Here is a 20,723-nt window from a genome sequence, read left to right on the forward strand (position 1 = left end):
CCCTGTGCGAAAAGACAAGGCAAGAAAGGGCTGGATGGAATCAGAGTGGAAACCGGCCCCTAGGGAGGTCTGCTCTCTCCAGGGCAGGACGGACGGGGGCTGGAGTCGGGGGGAGAGGGAGGCTGTTGGACAGGGAGCACCTCCCAAACAGGCAGCGCGGGAGGGAGGGCTGGTTCTTCGTTTGAGGACCTAAAAGACCTCTTTGGCCCTCGGACTTTCCCTGTGGGGCACAAGGCACAGTGGGGGCTGTCTGTGCCATCCCCCCTGAAACAAAGCCCGCCGCTCCATTGGGCGGCTCTGACTCTGCAGAGGACAACAGTGACTGTTTTGTGCATGTGTGTTTGTGCGTCTGTGCTCCAAGCAGCTGGCCCCCCACGAGGCCCAGGAGCAGCAGGAGCTGAGGGCTTGCCTGCGCTGGCGTCGCCTCCAGGATGAGGTGCAGAACTCCCCGGAGGAAATGCAGGTGTTGAGGTAAAGCCCCCATGATCCTGTCACCTTCCCGTCCTCCCTGTCACACTCCTGCTTCCCTTCAAGGCACATCCAGGCCATCTCTTAAATCTGCTGGGTTTCCTTTTTAATTTAAATTGGGCTAGATTACTCATCCTCCCAGGGATGTGACTGTTAACATTTTAAGTCTTTCAGGGCGTGGGTTTGGATTTGCCTTCTGACATTTTCCTGGTATCTGTGTTCAGGAAAAAAACTAACACAGGGCCATTTCCAGGATCAAATTCTTCATTTGAAGTTCTAATAGTCACTTTACACGGTGACCGTTGACTTGGAGAAGGTGAGGGTCTGGTAGCCTGGCAGACAGTAACCCTTTAAAGCCAAAAGGAGAAAAGAAAAAAAAAAAAAAAAGCCTTTAGGAAAATATTGATTCCTAAGTGTTTAGTAGTAACAGATGTTTGTGTCAATGGGGCCTTTTGTTCCGGCTGGGTCCCCGGCAGGAGGCCACTCCCGTGCTGGTGGGAGGATTCTACTCTTGGCTCCCTGGTTTTATTTTCAGAGCGTGTCTTGCAGCACTTGTAGGATTACTTCTCGCCATTTCACCATTTTTTTTTTTTTTTTGGGTTTCTCTTCTCTCCTTTTCTTCACTTCTCTAAATAGTTGTTTATCTGAAACCTTGAGCCTAGGCCCCAGGAGCACTGTGGTTACTATGGCAACAGAAGCTTTCCTCCTGCCCCCCTGTTGACTGGAGCCAAGCCTTTGGAATCTGCAGTCAGACAGGTGGGAAGGCGGCCATCCAGGGATCGCCCCTTATTTTAGATGGCAGCCCCCAGGGCCAGTCTACCGCCTGGGTAGAAGCCTGCCTGGACCAGTTCTGTTGCCACTTGTTTTTCAATAAAACCCCCCTCTGCGGTGACTGCACGCTAAGGCCGAGGTCTGAGGGAAATGCCGAGCCCAGCCTGACCCCGGAGAGGCTGGCCAGTGCTTTTGTGCAGCAGCGCTGGGTGTGGCCGCTCTTCCCAGGGAGATGTCTTCCCTCGCACACTAACCACAGGCGTCAGCTGACTCATCCATTGTTTAGGAGCCAGGACCCTGCCCTCCCCACCCAGTGCCACTATGAGCATCCTTTCCCTCAGCTGCCAGAATGGTGACACCCATGGCCACTGTGGATAGGGTCCCCGCTCTCTCGGAACTTTCACTCAGTAGAGACCCTCTTGTGTGCACAGCTAGTTACAAGCAGTAAGAAGCTGATGTGACAGGAACCTGGAGATTTATAGTAGGGAGGGTGGGGAGTGCCTCTTGGAGGAGCACCAAGGCCTGGAGGCAGGAAAGGGCCTGGCATGCTGGGGTGGAGGAAGAAAGGACGGTGGTGGTGCGGTTGGAAGGTCGGGAGAGGCGGGTGGGAGCTGAATCATCCGGCGTTGTCCTGAGTTGCTCCAGGGCCTTACGGACAGAGGATCTGATCTGTCTGGTGTTTTTACACTGCTTCCCTGGCCACTGTGTGGCATGGACTGCAGGCAGCAGATGAAAAGCAAAGAGAAGGGTTCGAAGGCTGCAGTAGTTCACACTAGCGGTCCTGGTGGCAGTGGGGTAGACGCAGGAAGCAGACCTGTTTAAGACATGCTTTGGCAGTGGAAGTGGCAGGTCTTTGGTCTATTGAATATGGAGAAAAGGAAAATGAAAGTGTCCAGAATGACTTCTAGGCTTTTGACTTGAGCAGCTGGGTAGACAGATGGTGATGCCATTTGGTGAGATGGTAAAGACTTTGGGAGGAGCAGGCTTTGGAGGGAAGAATAAAGATTTCTGTCTTGCGTGTTGTTAAGTTTGATGTGCCAAATAGACATTCAGTATGGAGAATGCAGTGGGGTTTACAAGTCAGGAGCTCAGTGGAGAGACTGAAACATTCACCCTATGGATACTTACAATTCTGAGCCCGTTGAAATCAGCAGGTAGAAAAAAAAAGTGAGAGAAGAGGTTGGGAGGAAGATGAAGAGTCAGCAGAGAAACTGGGAAAATCAATGTAGAGAAAACCCAGAGGCCAGGAGTCATGGAACCCAGGAAAGAAGATGAGTCAAGAAGGTGAAGTGGGGTGTCAGATGTTGCTGAGGGGGTTGTAAAAGGGATGGAGAGAAGTGACCTTTGTTTGGATCACATGAAAGATGTTGGTGACCTTGACATGCATGCATTTATTCATGAGTTGTGGAGAAGGGAGTCAGATTGAAGTGGGTAGAGAGTGAATGGGAGGTCAGGAAGCAGAGACACTGAGTCTGGGCTTTGTGAGAGGAGTTGTGCTGGGAGGGGAGCAAGGTGAGAGCCTGGGAGGTTTGTTTTAAGGAGGCTGATGCAGGAACAGACTGGTGTATGAGCTGTGTAACTTCACCAATCCCGCCAAGACTCAAGGCTCTCAAGACTCAGTTTCCCCGCTTTCCAAGTCTCTAAGTCCCTTCGATGCTTCCAGTTCTGAATGACCACAGACCATCCAAGTGGGTAAGGATATTATAGCTAAAGTTAGTTGACGAAATGTGTTCCCAACATATAAACAGCCAGATGTCCACTGGGAAGTCAGTACACACATGCAGAGAGCCTTGTCTCAGGGGTTCATGGAACTTCTGACGTCCAAGAGCTTTTCCTTTGTGTGTGGAGCTGGGAGAAGGAATACACTATTTTTAGACCCTTGTGCTAGAATGCTTATTATGGCATTTGTTTTTCTTAGTATTCAGAAATTGTGTTTGCCTAAATTTAGGCTAACCATGAAATGAGTGCATTTGAAAGATTGTTGCACATCAGTATGGAAAATATTGTTATCAGATGCACTTACAATGAAGAGGAAATGTTTCTGAACCTGCCCTGAATTGTATAGTCTCAGTTCAGTTTACTCGCATCCCTTAGAATTCTCCTTTAGATAGGCACAGAGAACCTAGAATGACAGAAAGTGGAAGGAAAAACCAGGGTTGTAAAAATTTATTCTCAGATTTTTGTTTTAATACACAAATAAGACCTTGGGAAAGAAGTCTCATAAAATGATAATCAAAGATGCTATCTTTTTCCCCTTTCTTTTAAGATACCCCATGGTCTTGAAATAATGGACCAAGAACAATTTAGAAGTCTTGGTTTCACATTGCCAGATGCAATGGAAACTTCAACTTATCTTTGCAACAACTTTCAACATGGTTGACCACTCCTTCTAAAAACACTTTCTTCTCTTGGCTTCTGTGTCACAGTCTCCTTGATTACCTTCTGCTTCACTAATGGTCCTTCCTCACCTCTCCTGCTGGCTATTTCACATCTTCACTTAGGTGACTCATGGTTTTGAAAGACTGGTTAAGGTGTCCAACATCATATAGCTGATTAAGAGCAGAGTGGGAGTTGAAATAATCCTCTTTTCCCTACCCTATCTCCTTGACTCTGAAGAACTCGATATAGCATTTAGTTGTAGTAAAAGAAAGAAAGAATGAAAGAAAACTCCAGGCATCTTGAACTGTGGAAGGACATGAAGGTTGTGTTGAAAAAAGAATTCTTAGACCAAAGCATCTTTGTGTTTTTACACATGAGTGTGTCTGATTATTTCAGTCAATATAGGGAAACAGCAAATTCAATATTGTGTTGATGATATTAAAGGAATATTAACAAAGTGAGAAGAGAAAAATTAAAATTATGTTTGTCTCTGACTTGCTAATTTCAGTCATGTATAAGACCTGTTCCATTTGTACCTTCCATATTCCCAGTGTTGAATTACAGCTCTCATCAAATGTGTCTTAAATCGACCTAGTGGTAAGTTTTATTTGGTTACAGCAGTTCCTTGTGTTTTCCTAGCTCTCTCAGGCTTCACTGGCTGGGGAGTCTGTACCGTGCCTGCAGGCTCCTAAGGCACAGTTTCAAAAGGCTAGGGTCACATTACTGCTGGCTCCATGCCTTTTCTCATTTGTTAATTATTAAAACGCCTTTCCCATAGACGAGACCCCAGTGGCTATCTCCAGACCCTCCCTCACCTCTCCACCACCCCGGGCAGAACCGTTCAGCCTGCAAAGCCTGATCTTACTGCCGTTCCACTCTCCCCTGCCTGGCAGCCACCGCTTTACTCTGTCCTATTCCTTTCCCCAACCCCCAGCCTAAAAGCCCCTCCCTTGTCCAGTGTAGCAGCCATGACTCTTGATAAGCAAGGTGCCTTCTGAAAGGCTCCCGTGCCTCTGGTTTCCAGGGTATAGCTACATCCGGCCTCTTCCAAGTGCTTTCAGTTAGCGTATCATGACTGGCCAGCGGGATGAAAGAGCTCCGATGGCAGGGTCAGAAGAAATCTCTGTTGGTTTTTATTGTTTGTGATTTATTATCACTTCCCCCCTTTTCTGGATTCATTGTTAAAAGTCAAGCTCGTGCTGAGAAAACCTTAAAATATATCATGTTGAAGAGGTGCTGACAAGCCCAGAGTCTGACGTGGCTCTTTCTAGCTACTGCCTCCACAGTTGATATGGTTCTAGAGAAATGTGAGCTCTTTTCCTATCTTCCTCGTGAATCCCCCGCTGCTCCCCCCGCCCCATTACAAAGACATCCCATAATAAGAAGAAACCCTTCAAGTCTGTAACTCTATCTATGGCCAAAATGGAATGTTCCTGACACAAGTCCTTTGAATTTGCACAGTACCTGAGCACTGCTTTCCATTTTTCCCTTAAAAGCCTATGTGTAAACCTTCTCTAGTATGCATGAAGTCTTCACCTTTAAAGTTTTTCTCAAAATTCTTATTTCTAATCCTTCAAGAACACAGCAATCTTTTCCCACCCACGTGTGGGAACGTGTCCATCCACAGCCACACAAGCCTTTCTCATGGAAAAACTCCAGCCCAGAGTGTCAGTCTTCACCACTGCTCCTCCACCCTGAGCATGAACACTCCTCGGAATTCTTCTTTCAGTCTTCACTGGTCCTGTGGGCACAAATAAATCCCTTCGCTCCTCCTTGGGCAGCTCCCTTCTGTGTTGCCTTTGGTATCTATTCCAGACCTTCCCCACCCTCCCTTCCTTCTCTTGCTCCTGCCCCAGAGGAAAGACTGAAGCCACCAGCCTTTGATTCTGTAAGCACATCAGCATCCATGTCTATCCTGACCTCTCAGATGTCTGAGTGCCATCCTGACAGTCTCAGTACAGCTAAAGAGAAATGTCTGTTTCCAGAAACAGAACTAGAAATGAATATGCCTTGATGCATATCACAGAGCTACATATATGAGTAAGCTTTAGACCCCTCTGCCTATAAGGGAGATGCGAAGGAAGATTAGCATACCATGGAAGAAGTTCCCGTCACTTTGGACATGAACCGGGTCACAAGTCTAGGGAAAATTGTTCCTAAGGGCCCGGTGCCCTTATGATCACCAGATTCTGTAAACATAGTTTACCTTATTAGGCTTAACTCATTAGGCTCCTCTCCTCTTAATCTTACCGTATTAGGCTCCTCTGCTTGGTTTGGTACTGTTAATAACTCTTTCCTTCTGGAAATTTCTATCACCTGACTTTCATGGCTGCCCCTCTTCTGGTTCTCCTCGGTCCCCTCTGCTGTCCCCCTTCCATCTCCTTCACAGTCTTCATCTTCCTGTACTTAGAGTTGGCCTTCCCTAGGGGACCCCCTCCCGACTGCTCATCCTCCTGGAGTGGTTTCATCTAAACACTTTCTCTTAGGGGGGTTCCTCCGAAGCAGATGAAATTCTTGTCAAAGAGATTTGTTAGGAAGAAGTCTCAGAAGGGGAAAATGGAAGGGAGAATGGATGGCCAAGCCGGGTGCCATGATATCAAGTCAGGTTATACAGGAGTGCTCTGGAGGCAGTGTGGGTCAGCTTCAGAGTGGTCACCATCAGGGGCAAGGAGCCCAGAGTGTGAATGTTCCAGCACCTGTCATCATTGCTGAGAGAGAAATACATTCCAGGTGCTTCTGGTTCTTGTGTTCACAGGCGAAATAGGCTCAGGCAACCTGAGGGTCACATCTGACAAAGAGTCACAGAGAACATGCCAAGAGCTTACGTGAACACAAATGATGAAAGGGTCCCATGGGATATGAGTGAGGCATGGGCACAGCTGGCCACACCTGTCATCTGTGCTGCAGGCTCCCAAACCTCCAACTCTCTCTTAAAGATCAGATGTGAATGCTGAACTGTCCATATGACACCATCCCTCCCTGGTGGCTCAGATGGCAAAGAATCTGCCTGCAATGCTGGAGACCCAGGTTCCATCCCTGGGTTGGGAAGATCCCCTGGTGAAGGGAATGGTTACCTACTCTAGTATTCTTGCCTGGAGAATCCCCATGGACAGAGGAGCTTGGTGGGCTACAGTCCATGGGATTGCAAAGAGTCAGACACAACTGAGCAACTAACATCTTCCATTTTTCTTCTTTCTTTCTCCCTGTAGCCTGCTGGGCTCTTCTGTCCATAGGGGTTCTCCAGGCAAGAATACTAAATGCTGGGTGCTTGATAAATGCTGAAGAAGTGAATGTTGTAGACAACATGATCTCTGTCTGAGTTTCTTTGTATATTATTCAAAGTTGAAATATTGTTCACAAGAGAGTAGATAGACAAATTCTAGGCTGCATCCTCAGAATTCAAAGAGCTAAGAGTTTAATATTTGTAAGCTTATTTAGAAAGGGCCATTCAGAAGATGTGAGGCTTGAGCTTGGAGGGTAAGAGAGAATTGCATTGACGCTAGTAAAGCAGTGAAGGGAAAGGAGCTCAATGAGCAAAGCCTGGCAGGCATAAACAGTGAATTGATTGTGGACATAGCCATTAAGTGAGAAATGACTAGGAGAACCGTTAAGAAGTTATGAGACTGAAGGTGGACCAGGCTGAGTAATGGAGTTCCTTTGATGCCAAATTCAAGAGTTTGCATGTGACTGTCTAGGCAGTGGGAAACTTTTTTCAGTTCCAAGAATGACATAGTGAAAATGGAATTCTGGGAAGATTACCCAGCCTTTGGGATAACATACAATCAGAGAGAGAGTGTAGAGAGGCCAGATAGAATTAGATGGCTGTTTTAGGCTCAGAGGTTAAAGCTTCTTCCTGCAATGCAGGAGACCTGTGTTCGATCCCTGGGTCGGGAAGATCCCCTGGAGAAGGAAATGGCAACCCACTCCAGTGTTCTTGCCTGGAGAATCCCATGGACGGAGGAGTTTGGTGGGCTACAGTCCATGGGGTCACAAAGAGTCAGACACAACTGAGCGACTTCACTTTCACTTTCAGGAACCCAGACCTGAGATTTGAAGAGCTTGGGACCCTCTTCTTAAATGGTCATTTGGGGTTTTTCAAAACTGATTGAAATGTCCATACAGCTTCAAGACAGCTTCTAATAAAAGGATGTAAAGCTGCCTCTGATCCTAGATAAGGACCGACCCAATATAGGAACTGGTTGAATACGTGAGCTTTGTGAAGTTTGTTACGACTTGAACAAGGTGAAGGGCAACAGTCCCAGTGCCTTCTTGGCCAAGATCTAGTCTACCCTGCCTCTTTTTAGAAAAAAAAAAAAATCGTCTGAGGATGCAGACCTAAACTCTCCAGAGCTCATTAGTGCTCAGTTCTCAACCCAGGAAAAGTAGCATCGGGTTAAGTCAGCCCTGAAGCCAAACGCCTGGATTTGAGTGCAGTGTTGACTCTACTTGCTATGTGACCTTGAGAGAGGTGCACAAGCGTACTGATCTTAGCTCCTCACGGCAGGATGGGAATATGTGACCTTGAGAGAGGTGCACAACCGTACTGATCTTAGCTCCTCACGGCACGATGGGAATAGTAACACAACAGTTTCCACTTTGTAGGTGAATGTGAGCAATAAATGTGATGAGTACATACAAATCATTTAGAACACATGCGTTAGACTAAATCACAGGAAATTGCCATTTTGATATATCTAAAATGACTGACTATTGTGAATTTCCTGTGGTTCAACTTATAGTAAATACTCAACACGTGTTAGGTACTGTCATCTAGACCCTCTGGCACCAGGTAAATGTTTGCTCAACGAGTGACAGAGGGCTCAAGGACGCAGCCCCATGGCCAGCCTCACTCTCTCCTGGTTTTTTCTGGCTTCTGTCTCTTCTTTTGTGGCTGCCACCCTCCAGCTGGCGACCACGGAGGCACCCGGCTCCTGTCTCTTTACCAAACAGAGCCTAGAAACACCTACCTTTCCTCCTCACAAACTTACAATTGGCTGGAATGTTCCAAAGTGAATTTTGCTAAGAAGTTAAGAGAATTTTTTCTTCTAGATAGTTATTGGCCACACCCCACACAGCATGTGGGTTCTTAGTTCCCCAACCAGAGGTTGAACCTGAGCTCCCTGTAGTGGAAGTTCAGAGCTTCTACCACTGGACTCCCAGGGAATTCCCAGGAGAGCATTTTTTTTAAAAGTAGAAGAACGCCTGGTTACAAAGAGAAAGGGTAAGATTAAAAGCAAACACACCACGCCACCACCCCCACCCCCCCCAAAAAATCTGAACATTAAACAAAGATGCTCAAATGAACAGCCTGAGGAAAGAATTAACTTGGCAATGCTTCTAAGACTGTTGGGAACCTACTTCTGGTCTAATCTCTACAAAAGGGCCACCCTGGTGTCCCCTCTGGCTCTGCTCTGTACAGCTTCCCTGGCCTCTATGCAGAATCTGACTACAGCCCTGAGAAGAAAAACGTTCTTTGGTCTATGGGCTTCAGGAGTTCTTGACCGAGCTCAGACCACTAGCACTGGCCTGTGAGGCTCTCGATATCTGTATCTTGGAGCTCTTGCCCTCCACCCCCCATCACCCAGGCTCAAGGTCCCCTCCACCCCATTATCCCTGTCTGCTTTACTGTTTCTGTTTTTTTATTGTTGTTTTTAATTTGAATCACACATGCTGGGCAGCTATCTGTATAGTCTGCTTCTACCCTTTCGTGACAGGAGGTTGCTGTACCTGTGCCAGCATTTTCTGAAAAACTGGAGGGGCTCCCAGCCAACCAGAAACAGACCCTGCCCTTTCCTGTCTCAAAGGCCAGCTCCACCCCCTTGAGCTGCCCACTCAGTTCCTGAGGGTGGAGGGACACCCTCAGCTCACACTTCTTTTACCCAGCAAAGATGACAGACACATCCTGAATAGTTGACTCAAATAACCCTTCCTTCTTCATTTTTCAGACCATTCTCTAGTTACTCATCACTCAAGTATTTCTAAGGGAGGGGTAGAATTCTCTTTGATAGGCCCATAGTTACATATGTAATATACCTGATGTTTCTTTTTTGCAATAGCATTTAGTAGACTACATTCTTTTTAAATATAGAAAAACATAAAGAAGAAATAAAGTAGTTCATAAGCACTACTAGTTAACCATGTTTAAAAAAAAAAAGAAAACTCGGTAGCATTTAGTAGACTACATTCTTTTTAAATATAGAAAAACATAAAGAAGAAATAAAGTAGTTCATAAGCACTACTAGTTAACCATGTTTAAAAAAAAAAGAAAACTCGGTAGCATTTAGTAGACTACATTCTTTTTAAATATAGAAAAACATAAAGAAGAAATAAAGTAGTTCATAAGCACTACTAGTTAACCATGTTTAAAAAAAAAAAAGAAAACTCGGTTTCAGTTTCAGTTCAGTCGCTCAGTCGTGTCTGACTCTTTGCGACCCCATGGACTGCAGCACGCCAAGGCCTCCCTGTCCATCACCAACTCCCAGAGTCCATCCAAACCCATGTCCATTGAGTCGGTGATGCCATCCAGCCATCTCATCCTCTGTCATCCCCTTCTCCTCCTGCCCTCAATCTTTCCCAGCATCAGGGTCTTTTCAGATGAATCAGCTCTTCTCATCAGGTGGCCAAAGTACTGGAGTTTCAGCTTCAGCATCAGTCCTTCCAATGAACATTCAGGACTGATTTCCTTTAGGATGGACTGGTTGGATCTCCACGCAGTCCATGGGACTCTCAAGAGTCTTCTCCAACACCACAGTTCAAAAGTATCAATTCTTCTGCGCTTAGCTTTCTTTATAGTCCAACTCTCACATCCATACTTGACTACTGGAAAAACCATAGCCTTGACTAGACGGGCCTTTGTTAGAAAAGTATAAAATTCCATCCCTACCACTGCAGTCCTCACCCTGAGATAATCATGTTGTCTTGTGAATCCTTTGGAAAATAAGCCTTATAAGCATATATGCATAATTTTTCTCTATTGCAACCCTGTGGGGTACTGATTCATTATAACACTATTTGCTTATGAAATATTTTCCTAAAAAATAATTCCTATATTACATAAACCTCTCTATAACAGTTCACTCCTATTTTGCTCATCCTCTGAGGATATCTCACGCCCTCAGCCAATTTTAGCACTATCTACATTACATTCTTGGGTAATGAGTATTAATTTGCCATTCAGAAAAACTCTGAACCAGTGAGTACTTTTGCCTGTAATCTCCTGTAATCCTAAATTGACTCTCTTCTACAGATTATTTGTTTACTCCTCATATGCTTTGCATTTAGTTTGTGTTTTGGCCAATTGTTTTGACCAAGAATGACTGACAAAAGCTGTACAACTATTTGATTGAACCTGCTTCAAAGACACAAGAGAAGAATATTTTGGTGGTGGTTTAGTCACTAAGTCATGTCCGACTCTTTCGACACCATGGACTGTAACCTGCCAGGCTCCTCTGTCCATGGGATTCTTTAGTCATGAGTACTGGAGTGGGTTGCCATTTCCTTCTCCAGGGGATCTTCCTGAGCCAGGAATCGAACCTGGGTCTCCTGCATTGCAGGCAGATTCTTTACTGACTGAGCTACAAGGGTAGCCCAAAATATTAACAAATAGTAAAAAAAAATTTTACTATGTAAAATTTTTTAATAAACCCAATTTCATAGTGGCTCCTCCCCTTTTCAAGTCAATGGTTGAGGAGAGAAGGGATAAAAAAGAGGGATTGTATTTCTGTTAAACATTGTACTGTAGGGTCTAGTCAAAGTAACTAGCCAAGAAAGTAAAATAAAAGACATTCACATTGGAAAGGAAGAAGTAAACTATCTTTTTATGGATGACATAATCTATATGGAAAATTCTAAAGAATCCACCCCAAACACTGTTAAAACTAATAAACAAGCTCATTAAGATTGCAAGATACAAGAGCAGTATACAGAACATGGTTGTGCTTCTTTCTGTTTTAATTAAATATTTTGTTAGTTTCAGGTGTACAGCAAAGTGATTCAGTGATTATATATATATGTGATTATATATATATACACATACACACACACACACACAGAGATGCTGTGCTCACGTGTGTGCTCAATCACGTCCAACTCTTTGCGATGCCATGGACTCTAGCCCACCAGGCTCCTCTGTCCATGGGATTTTCTAGGCAGGAATACTGGAGTTGGTTGCCATTTCCTTTGCCAGGAGATCTTCCCCACCCAGGGACTGAACTGTCTTTTGCATCTCCTGCACTGGCAGCAGTTTATTTACCACTAAGCCCAAGAAGCAATGGCACCCCACTCCAGTACTCTTGCCTGGAAGATCCTATGGATGGAAGAGCCTGATGGGCTACAGTCCATGGGGTCGCTGGGAGTCGGATGTGACTGAATGACTTCACTTTCACTTTTCACTTTCATGCATTGGAGAAGGAAATGGCAACCCACTCCAATGTTCTTGACTGGAGAATCCCAGGGATGGAGGAGCCTGGTGGGCTGCCGTCTATGAGGTCACACAGAGTCGGACACGACTGACGCGACTTAGCAGCAGCAAGCCCAAGAAAGACAGATATCTTTTTCACATTATTTTCCATTTAAGTTATTTTCAAGATATTGACTATAATTCCCTGTGCTATACAGTAAATCCTATTGTTTATCTACTTTATATATGGTAATGTATATCTGTTAAGCCCAAATTCCCAATTTATCTCTCTCCTTGACTTCCCCTCTGATAACCATAAGTTTGTTTTCTATGCCTATGAGTCTGTTTCTCTTTTATAAATAAGTTAATTTCTACTATTTTTTAGATTCCACATTATAAGTGATATCATATAATATTAGTCCTTCTCTGTCTGATTTACTTCACTTAGTATGTTAATTTCTAGGCCCACCCATGTTGCTGCAAAATGACAATCTTTCTTTATTGTTTAGGGCTGAGTAATGTTCCATTGTATATATTGTACCACATCTTCTTTACCTATTCATCAAGACAGTTGTGTTTCTTAACACTAGCTATAATAATCTGAAAAGGAAATTAAAAGACAAATTCATTTATAACATCAAAAATGATAAAATACTTAGGAATAAGTTTAACAAAAGAAGTGCAAAACATCCTAAAAACTATAAAAGTCTGTTGAAAGAAATTGAAGAAGAACTGAATAAATGGAAAATCATCCTGTGTTCATGAATTGAAAGACAGGGTTGTTAAGATGCAATCCTCCCCACACTGATCTACGGATTCAATATAATCCCTGCCAAAACTTCAGCACTTTTTTTTTCTTTTTTGCAAAAATGGACAAGCTGATCCTAAAGTTCATATGGAAATTCAAGAGACCCAGAACAGCCAAAACAATCTTGAAGAACGAAAACAGAGTACTCATACTTCTCAGTTTTAATACTTATTACAAAGTTACAATGCTTTTCCAAGTTAGCTCAGTGGTAAAGAATCTGCCTGCCAAGCAGGAGATTCTGGTTTGATCCCTGGGTCAGGAAGATCCCCTGGAGAAGGAAATGGCAATCCACTCCAGTATTCTTGCCTGGAGAATCCCATGGACAGAGGAGCCTGGCCGGCTACAGTCCATGAGGTCATAAGAGTTGGACACGACAACAATAAACAACAAAATTACAGGAATCAAGACAGCATGGTACTGGCAAACGGGCAGACATGCAGATCAATGGAATAAAATTGAGACTCTAGAAACAAACACTGTCATTCACGGTCACTTAGTTTTTTGGGTTTTTTTTCTTTTCGGTTGCACTGGGTCTTTGTTGCTGCGCCAGAGCTTTCGCTAGGGGCTACTCTTTGTTGTGGCGCCCAGGCTTCACAATGCGGTGTTTTCCCTTGTGGAGCACAGGCTCAAGGCACACGGGCTTCAGTAGTTGCAACATGCGGGCTCAGTAGTTGGGCTTAACTGCTCCATGGCATGTGGAATCTTCTTGGACCAGGGATCTAACTCATGTCTCCTGCATTGGCAGGTGGGTTCTTATCCACTGTGCTGCTGCTAAGTCGCTTCAGTGATGTCTGACTCTGTGCGACCCCACAGACGGCAGCCCACAAGGCTCCCACATCCCTGGGATTCTCCAGGCAAGAACACTGAAGTGGGTTGCCATTTCCTTCTCCAATGCATGAAAGTGAAAAGTGAAAGTGAAGTTGCTCAGTTGTGTCTGACTCTTAGCGACCCCATGGACTGCAGCCCACCAGGCTCCTCCGTCCATGGGATTTTCCAGGCAAGAGTACTGGAGTGGGATGCCATTGCCTTCTCCGCTTATCCACTGTACCACTAGGGAAGTCCAGTCAGTTGGTTTCTGACAAGGGTGCCAGAACTATTCATTGTGGGAAAGAATATTCTTCTCAAAAACTGGAAATAGAACTGCCTTATGATCCAGCAATCCCACTGCTGGGCATACACACTGAGAAAACCAGAAGGGAAAGAGACACGTGTACCCCAATGTTCATCGCAGCACTGTTTATAATAGCCAGGACATGGAAGCAACCTAGATGTCCATCAGCAGATGAATGGATAAGAAAGCTGTGGTACATATACACAATGGAGTATTACTCAGCCATTAAAAAGAATACATTTGAATCAGGTCTAATGAGGTAGATGAAACTGGAGCCTATTATACAGAGTGAAGTAAGCCAGAAAGAAAAACACCAATACAGTATACTAACGCATATATATGGAATTTAGAAAGATGGTAACAATAACCCTGTATACAAGACAGCAAAAGAGACACTGATGTATAGAACAGTCTTATGGACTCTGTGAGAGAGGGTGAGGGTGGGAAGATGTGGGAGAATGGCATTGAAACATGTAAAATATCATGTATGAAACGAGTCGCCAGTCCAGGTTCGATGCACGATACTGGATGCTTGGGGCTGGTGCACTGGGACAACCCAGAGGGATGGTATGGAGAGGGAGGAGGGAGGAGGGTTCAGGATGGGGAACACATGTATGCCTGTGGCAGATTCATTTTGATATATGGCAAAACCAATACAATATTGTAAAGTTAAATAAAATAAAATATAAAAAAAAAAAGAAATGTGCATGGGACAGCTAGAAATTCCCCATACAGACGAATGATGTCAGACTCTCTGCTTCACATCACATACAAAAACAGACTCAACATAGATTAAGGACCTAAATGTAAGTTAAACCTATTAAAGTATTAGGGGGAAAAGCCATAGGTATAAGTCTTCATGAGCTTGGATTAGTAACAGTTTCTTAGTCAGTTCAGTTCAGTTCTCAGTCAGTTCAGTTCAGTTCAGTTGCTCAGTCATGTCCAACTGTTTGCGACCCCCATGAATTGCAGCACGCCAGGCCTCCCTGTCCATCACCAACTCCCGGAGTTCACTCAGACTCACATCCATCGAGTCAGTGATGCCATCCAGCCATCTCATCCTCTGTCATCCCCTTCTCCTCCTGCCCCCAATCCCTCCCAGCATCAGACTCTTTTCCAATGAGTCAACTCTTTGCATGAGGTGGTCAAAGTACTGGAATTTCAGCCTCAGCATCATTCCTTCCAAAAAATCCCAGGGCTGATCTCCTTCAGAATGGACTGGTTGGATCTCCTTGCAGTCCAGGGGACTCTCAAGAGTCATCAGATCAGATCAGTCGCTCAGCCATGTCTGACTCTTTGCGACCCCATGAATCCCAGCACGCCAGGCCTCCCTGTCCATCACCAACTCCTGGAGTTCACTCAGACGCACGTCCATCGAGTCAGTGATGCCATCCAGCCATCTCATCCTCTGTCGTCCCCTTCTCCTCTTGCCCCCAATCCCTCCCAGCATCAGAGTCTTTTCCAATGAGTCAACTCTTCACATAAGGTGGCCAAAGTACTGGAGTTTCAGCTTTAGCATCATTCCTTCCAAAGAAATCCCAGGGCTGATCTCCTTCAGAATGGACTGGTTGGATCTCTTTGCAGTCCAAGGGACTCTCAAGAGTCTTCTCCAACACCACAGTTCAAAAGCATCAATTCTTCAGCACTCAGCCTTCTTCACAGTCCAACTCTCACATCCATACATGACCACAGGAAAAACCATAGCCTTGACTAGATGGACCTTTGTTGGCAAAGTAATGTCTCTGCTTTTGAATATGCTATCTAGGTTGGTCATAACTTTCCTTCCAAGGAGTAAGCGTCTTTTAATTTCATGGCTGCAGTCACCATCTGTAGTGATTTTGGAGCCCAGAAAAATAAAGTCTGGCACTGTTTCCACTGTTTCCCCATCTATTTCCCATGAAGTGATGGGACCGGATGCCATGATCTTCGTTTTCTGAATGTTGAGCTTTAAGCCAACTTTTTCACTCTCCACTTTCAACTTCATCTAGAGCCTTTTTAGTTCCTCTTCACTTTCTGCCATAAGGGTGGTGTCATCTGCATATCTAAGGTTATTGATATTTCTCCCGGCAATCTTGATTCCAGCTTGTGCTTCTTCCAGCCCAGCGTTTCTCATGATGTACTCTGCATATAAGTTAAATAAACAGGGTGACAATATACAGCCTTGACGAACTCCTTTTCCTATTTGGAACCAGTCTGTTGTTCCATGTCCAGTTCTAACTGTTGCTTCCTGACCTGCATACAAATTTCTCAAGAGGCAGATCAGGTGGTCTGGTATTCCCATCTCTTACAGAATTTTCCACAGTTTATTGTGATCCACACAGTCAAAGGCTTTGGCATAGTCAATAAAGCAGAAATAGATGTTTTTCTGGAACTCTCTTGCTTTTTCCATGATCCAGCAGATGTTGGCAATTTGATCTCTGGTTCCTCTGCCTTTTCTAAAACCAGCTGGAACATCAGGAAGTTCACCGTTCACATATTGCTGAAGCCTGGCTTGGAGAATTTTAAGCATTACTTTACTAGCGTGTGAGATGAGTGCAATTGTGTGGTAGTTTGAGCATTCTTTGGCATTGCCTTTCTTTGGGAGTGGAATGAAAACTGACCTTTTCCAGTCCTGTGGCCACTGCTGAGTTTTCTGAATTTGCTGGCATATTGAGTGCAGCACTTTCACAGCATCATCTTTCAGGATTTGGAATAGCTCAACTGGAATTCTATCTCCTCCACTAGCTTTGTTCGTAGTGATGCTTTCTAAGGCCCACTTGACTTCACATTCCAAGATGTCTGGTTCTAGGTGAGTGATCACACCATCGTGATTATCTGGGTCGTGAAGATCTTTTTTGTACAGTTCTTCTGTGTATTCTTGCCATCTCTTCTTAATATCTTCTGCTTCTGTCAGGTCCATACCATTTCTGTCCTTTATTGAGCCCATCTTTGCATGAAATGTTCCTTTGATATCTCTGATTTTCTTGAAGAGATCTCTAGTCTTTCCCATTCTGTTGTTTTCCTCTGTTTCTTTGCATTGATCGCTGAAGAAGGCTTTCTTATCTCTTTTTGCTATTCTTAGGAACTCTGCATTCAGATGCTTATATCTTTCCTTTTCTCCTTTGCTTTTCGCTTCTCTTCTTTTCACAGCTATTTGTAAGGCCTCCCCAGACAGCCATTTTGCTTTTTTGCATTTCTTTTCCATGGGGATGGTTGATCCCTGTCTCCTGTAGAATGTCACAAACCTCATTCCATAGCTCATCAGGCACTCTATCTATCAGATCTAGGCCCTTAAATCTATTTCTTACTTCCACTGTATAATTATAAGCGATTTGATTTAGGTCATACCTGAATGGTCTAGTGGTTTTCCCTACTTTCTTCAATTTAAGTCTGAATTTGGCAATAAGGAGTTCATGGTCTGAGCCACAGTCAGCTCCTGGTCTTGTTTTTGCTGACTGTATAGAGCTTCTCCATCTTTGGCTGCAAAGAATATAATCAATCTGATTTCGGTGTTGATCATCTGGTGATGTCCATGTATAGAGTCTTCTCTTGTGTTATTGGAAGAGGGTGTTTGTTATGACCAGTGCATTTTCTTGGCAAAACTCTATTAGTCTTTGCCCTGCTTCATTCCGTATTCCAAGGCCAAATTTGCCTGTTACTCCAGGTGTATCTTGACTTCCTACTTTTGCATTCCAGTCCCCTATAATGAAAAGGACATCTTTTTTGGGTGTTAGTTCTAAAAGGTCTTGTAGGTTTTCATAGAACCGTTCAACTTCAGCCTCTAAGAGTCATCAGGGAAATGCAAATCAAAGCCTCGGTGAAATATTACTTTATACTTACTGCTACTGCTACTGCTATGTCACTTCAGTCGTGTCCGACTCTGTGCGACCCCATAGACGGCAGCCCACCAGGCTCCCCTGTCCCTGGGATTCTCCAGGCAAGAACACTGGAGTGGGTTGCCATTTCCTTCTCCAATGCATGAAAGTGAAAGTGAAGTTGCTCCGTCCTGTCCAACTCTTAGCGACCCCATGGACTGCGGCCTACCAGGCTCCTCCATCTATGGGATTTTCCAAGCAAGAGTACTGGAGTGGGGTGCCATTGCCTTCTCTGTTATACTTACTAGAATGTGCTAAATCGCTTCAGTTGTGTCCAACTTTTTGTGACCCCAGGCTTCTTTGTCCCTGGGATTCTCCAGGCAAGAATACTGAGTGGGCTACCATGTCCTCCTCCATGGGATCTTCCTGACCCAGGGATCAAACCCAACTGTCTTACGTCTTTTGCATTGGCAGGAGGGTTCTTTACCACTAGGCCACCTGGAAAGATAATCAAAAAGGACAATGAGGATTTGGAAAAATTAGAACCCTCATACAGAGTTGGCGGGAATATAAAACAATAACGGGTCCTTTAGAAAGCAGTCCAGCAGATCCTCAGAAGTTTAAACATAGAGTTACCATACAAACCAGAGATTTCACTTTGAAGTTTACATGAGAAATGAAAACATAAGTTCATACAAAAACATGTACAGGAATGTTCATAGTAGCATTATTCTTAAAAACCAAAAAGTGGAAGCAACCCCTGTCCATCAACAAATGAATTGGTAAATAAAATGTGTTATATTCATACAATGGAACATTCATTGGCCATAAGAAGGAACTGAAGCACTGGCCCCTGCTACATGAGTGGATGAATCTCGAAAACACTATACTAACTGCAAGAAGCTAGACATAAAAGGAAATGTACAATTCTATTTATCTGAAACATCCAGAATAGGCAAATCTATAGAGATAAGAGAGCTTCCCCGATGCCTCAGTGGTAAAGAAACGGCCTGCAATGCCGGAAACTCAGGAGACATGGGCTCGATTCCTGGGTCGGGAAGATCCCTTGGAGGAGGGCATGGCAACCCACTTCAGTATTCTTGCCTGGAGAATCCCTGGTCAGAGGAGCCTGGCGGGCTACAGTCCATAGGACCACAAAAGCTCAAACATGACCAAAGCGGCTGAGCACGTGTGCACATTGAGACAAGTAGACTAATGGTTATCAGGGTCTGAGGGAGAAAGAGAAAATGGAAAGTGACTGCTTATGGGGTTTCTTTTGGGGGTCATACACATGTTCTGGAATTCGATACTGGTGGTGTTCGCACAACCTTGTGAGTATACTAAAAACCACCGAATTACACATTTTTAAAAAGGTGAATTTTATGATATACAAGCTGCATCTTTTCTCAACTGTTTAAAAAAGAGAGAGATTGATAGAAATCACTGGATGTTGAATAACATCACTGTAGCCTTAGTAGGGTTGACCAGCAGTTTTCCAAAGGAGAGAGAGAAGGAGAACCAAATGCAGGAGGCAGCCGCTGTCCTCAGGGCTGTGGATGCGACCAGAGGAGCCGCTCCCAGTGCTGGATGCCAGGAAGACGTCGCCATGGTGTCTGTGGTATAACACCCCATGAAGAGATGATTCACTTCAAAGGAAGCATCCATCAAGTATAAGTATATACACACCAGTGTGTGTGTTAATTTTTTCCACGCTGGGTAATCCTGATGATTGTGCTGTTATTGACACATGAAAGGCTTTTTTTTTTTTTTAACTGCTCCAAAGTATTCCAGGTTATGGATATTCCATGACTGACTAACCACTTGTTTGGACATGTTGATAATTTCTAGTTTTTTGCTTTTACAAACCATACCGTGTGGACTAGTCTTACCTTACACTTACCATTAGTGCACAGCACTTAAATGTAAGGCCTCAATAGAGTATTGAGTACAGAGCTGCTCTCCCAGCTACTCGTCCTGTTTTACATCCAGGTGTGTGTTGGGCTTCAAACTCAGGCGACCCCTCCATCCCTTGCCACCTCTAGTCCCCAGCATGGTGCCATTCTCCACCCAGGAGGGAAAAGTCCTTCTCCGTTCCCACAGACCATCTGCTCCTTTTTGAGTCATGAGACGATCCTTCCCATCATTTCAGCATACGGCTCCACACATGCTGTCAGTGTTCAAAGCGTGCTTCTAACCTCCCCTTGTCAAATGAAGTCATGTGTGTTTCATTTGCCTCTTTCTGAGATAAAGTCATGGAGTTTTTGTTTTGTTTTGACCTTACCAAAAAGTTTTCCATAGCAGACTGACAGCCAGTATTCTGATATGATCACCCTGGCCCTGAACAGTGAGAGGCCCCTTTTATCCTGGCTTATGAGGATACTGGTTCAGGTATGTTGCATTCGCCTCTCAAAGACAACACTGTACAAAAAGTAATGAGAACCTTGTATTGCTTGGATACGATGCTCTTTAGCTAAGCTGAGCCCCGAATATATGTGGTTGAATAAAAGTCAGTTATGGTTCCTCTAATTCATTTAGGGTTTTTTTGTTTGTTTTACATCAAAATCACCCCTTGTGGATTTAGCGAGGCTAAGGCTGCATAGCAATTGATCTTCCCTCATAGCTCAGTGGATAAAGAATATGCCTAAAAGGCAGGAGACCAGGGTTCTATTCCTGGGTTGGGAAGATCCCCCTGCAGAAGAAAATGGCAACCCACTGCAGTATTCTTGCCTGGAGAATCCCATGGATGGAGGAGCCTGGTGGGCTACAGTCCATGGGGTCACAGAGTTGGACATGAGTTAGTGACTAAACCACCACCACCAACAAGGCTGCCTAGCAAACCTACTAATTCCATTGTACTAGAGGAATGATGTTTTACTTTTAAATGCTGCATCTTAAATATACTCTGGGCTCTCTTACCTCATAAAATCATGGACTGTTAGTTCAGAAAGGACCTTAAAAGTGCTTTTGCCTAACCTTGTATCTCCCTAACAGCCA

General features: G+C 44.4%; 1 protein-coding gene across 4 annotated transcripts in view; it reads left to right on the forward strand.

Moving 5' to 3' along the window:
• The window catches only part of AOPEP (aminopeptidase O (putative)), a 423,521-nt gene that overhangs the window by 254,634 nt on the left and 148,164 nt on the right, over positions 1-20,723 (forward strand). For 3 of the 4 annotated variants that reach the window (XM_055578991.1, XM_055578990.1, XM_055578989.1), the window contains one exon: positions 362-471. In XM_055578991.1, the coding sequence (XP_055434966.1) occupies positions 362-471 (110 nt within the window). The remainder of the gene's footprint in view (positions 1-361; positions 472-20,723) is intronic. The other variant, XM_055578992.1, reaches the window with a different exon arrangement.

The sequence above is a fragment of the Bubalus kerabau genome, chromosome 4, assembly GCF_029407905.1.
Source record: "Bubalus kerabau isolate K-KA32 ecotype Philippines breed swamp buffalo chromosome 4, PCC_UOA_SB_1v2, whole genome shotgun sequence".
Lineage (NCBI taxonomy): Eukaryota > Metazoa > Chordata > Mammalia > Artiodactyla > Bovidae > Bubalus > Bubalus kerabau.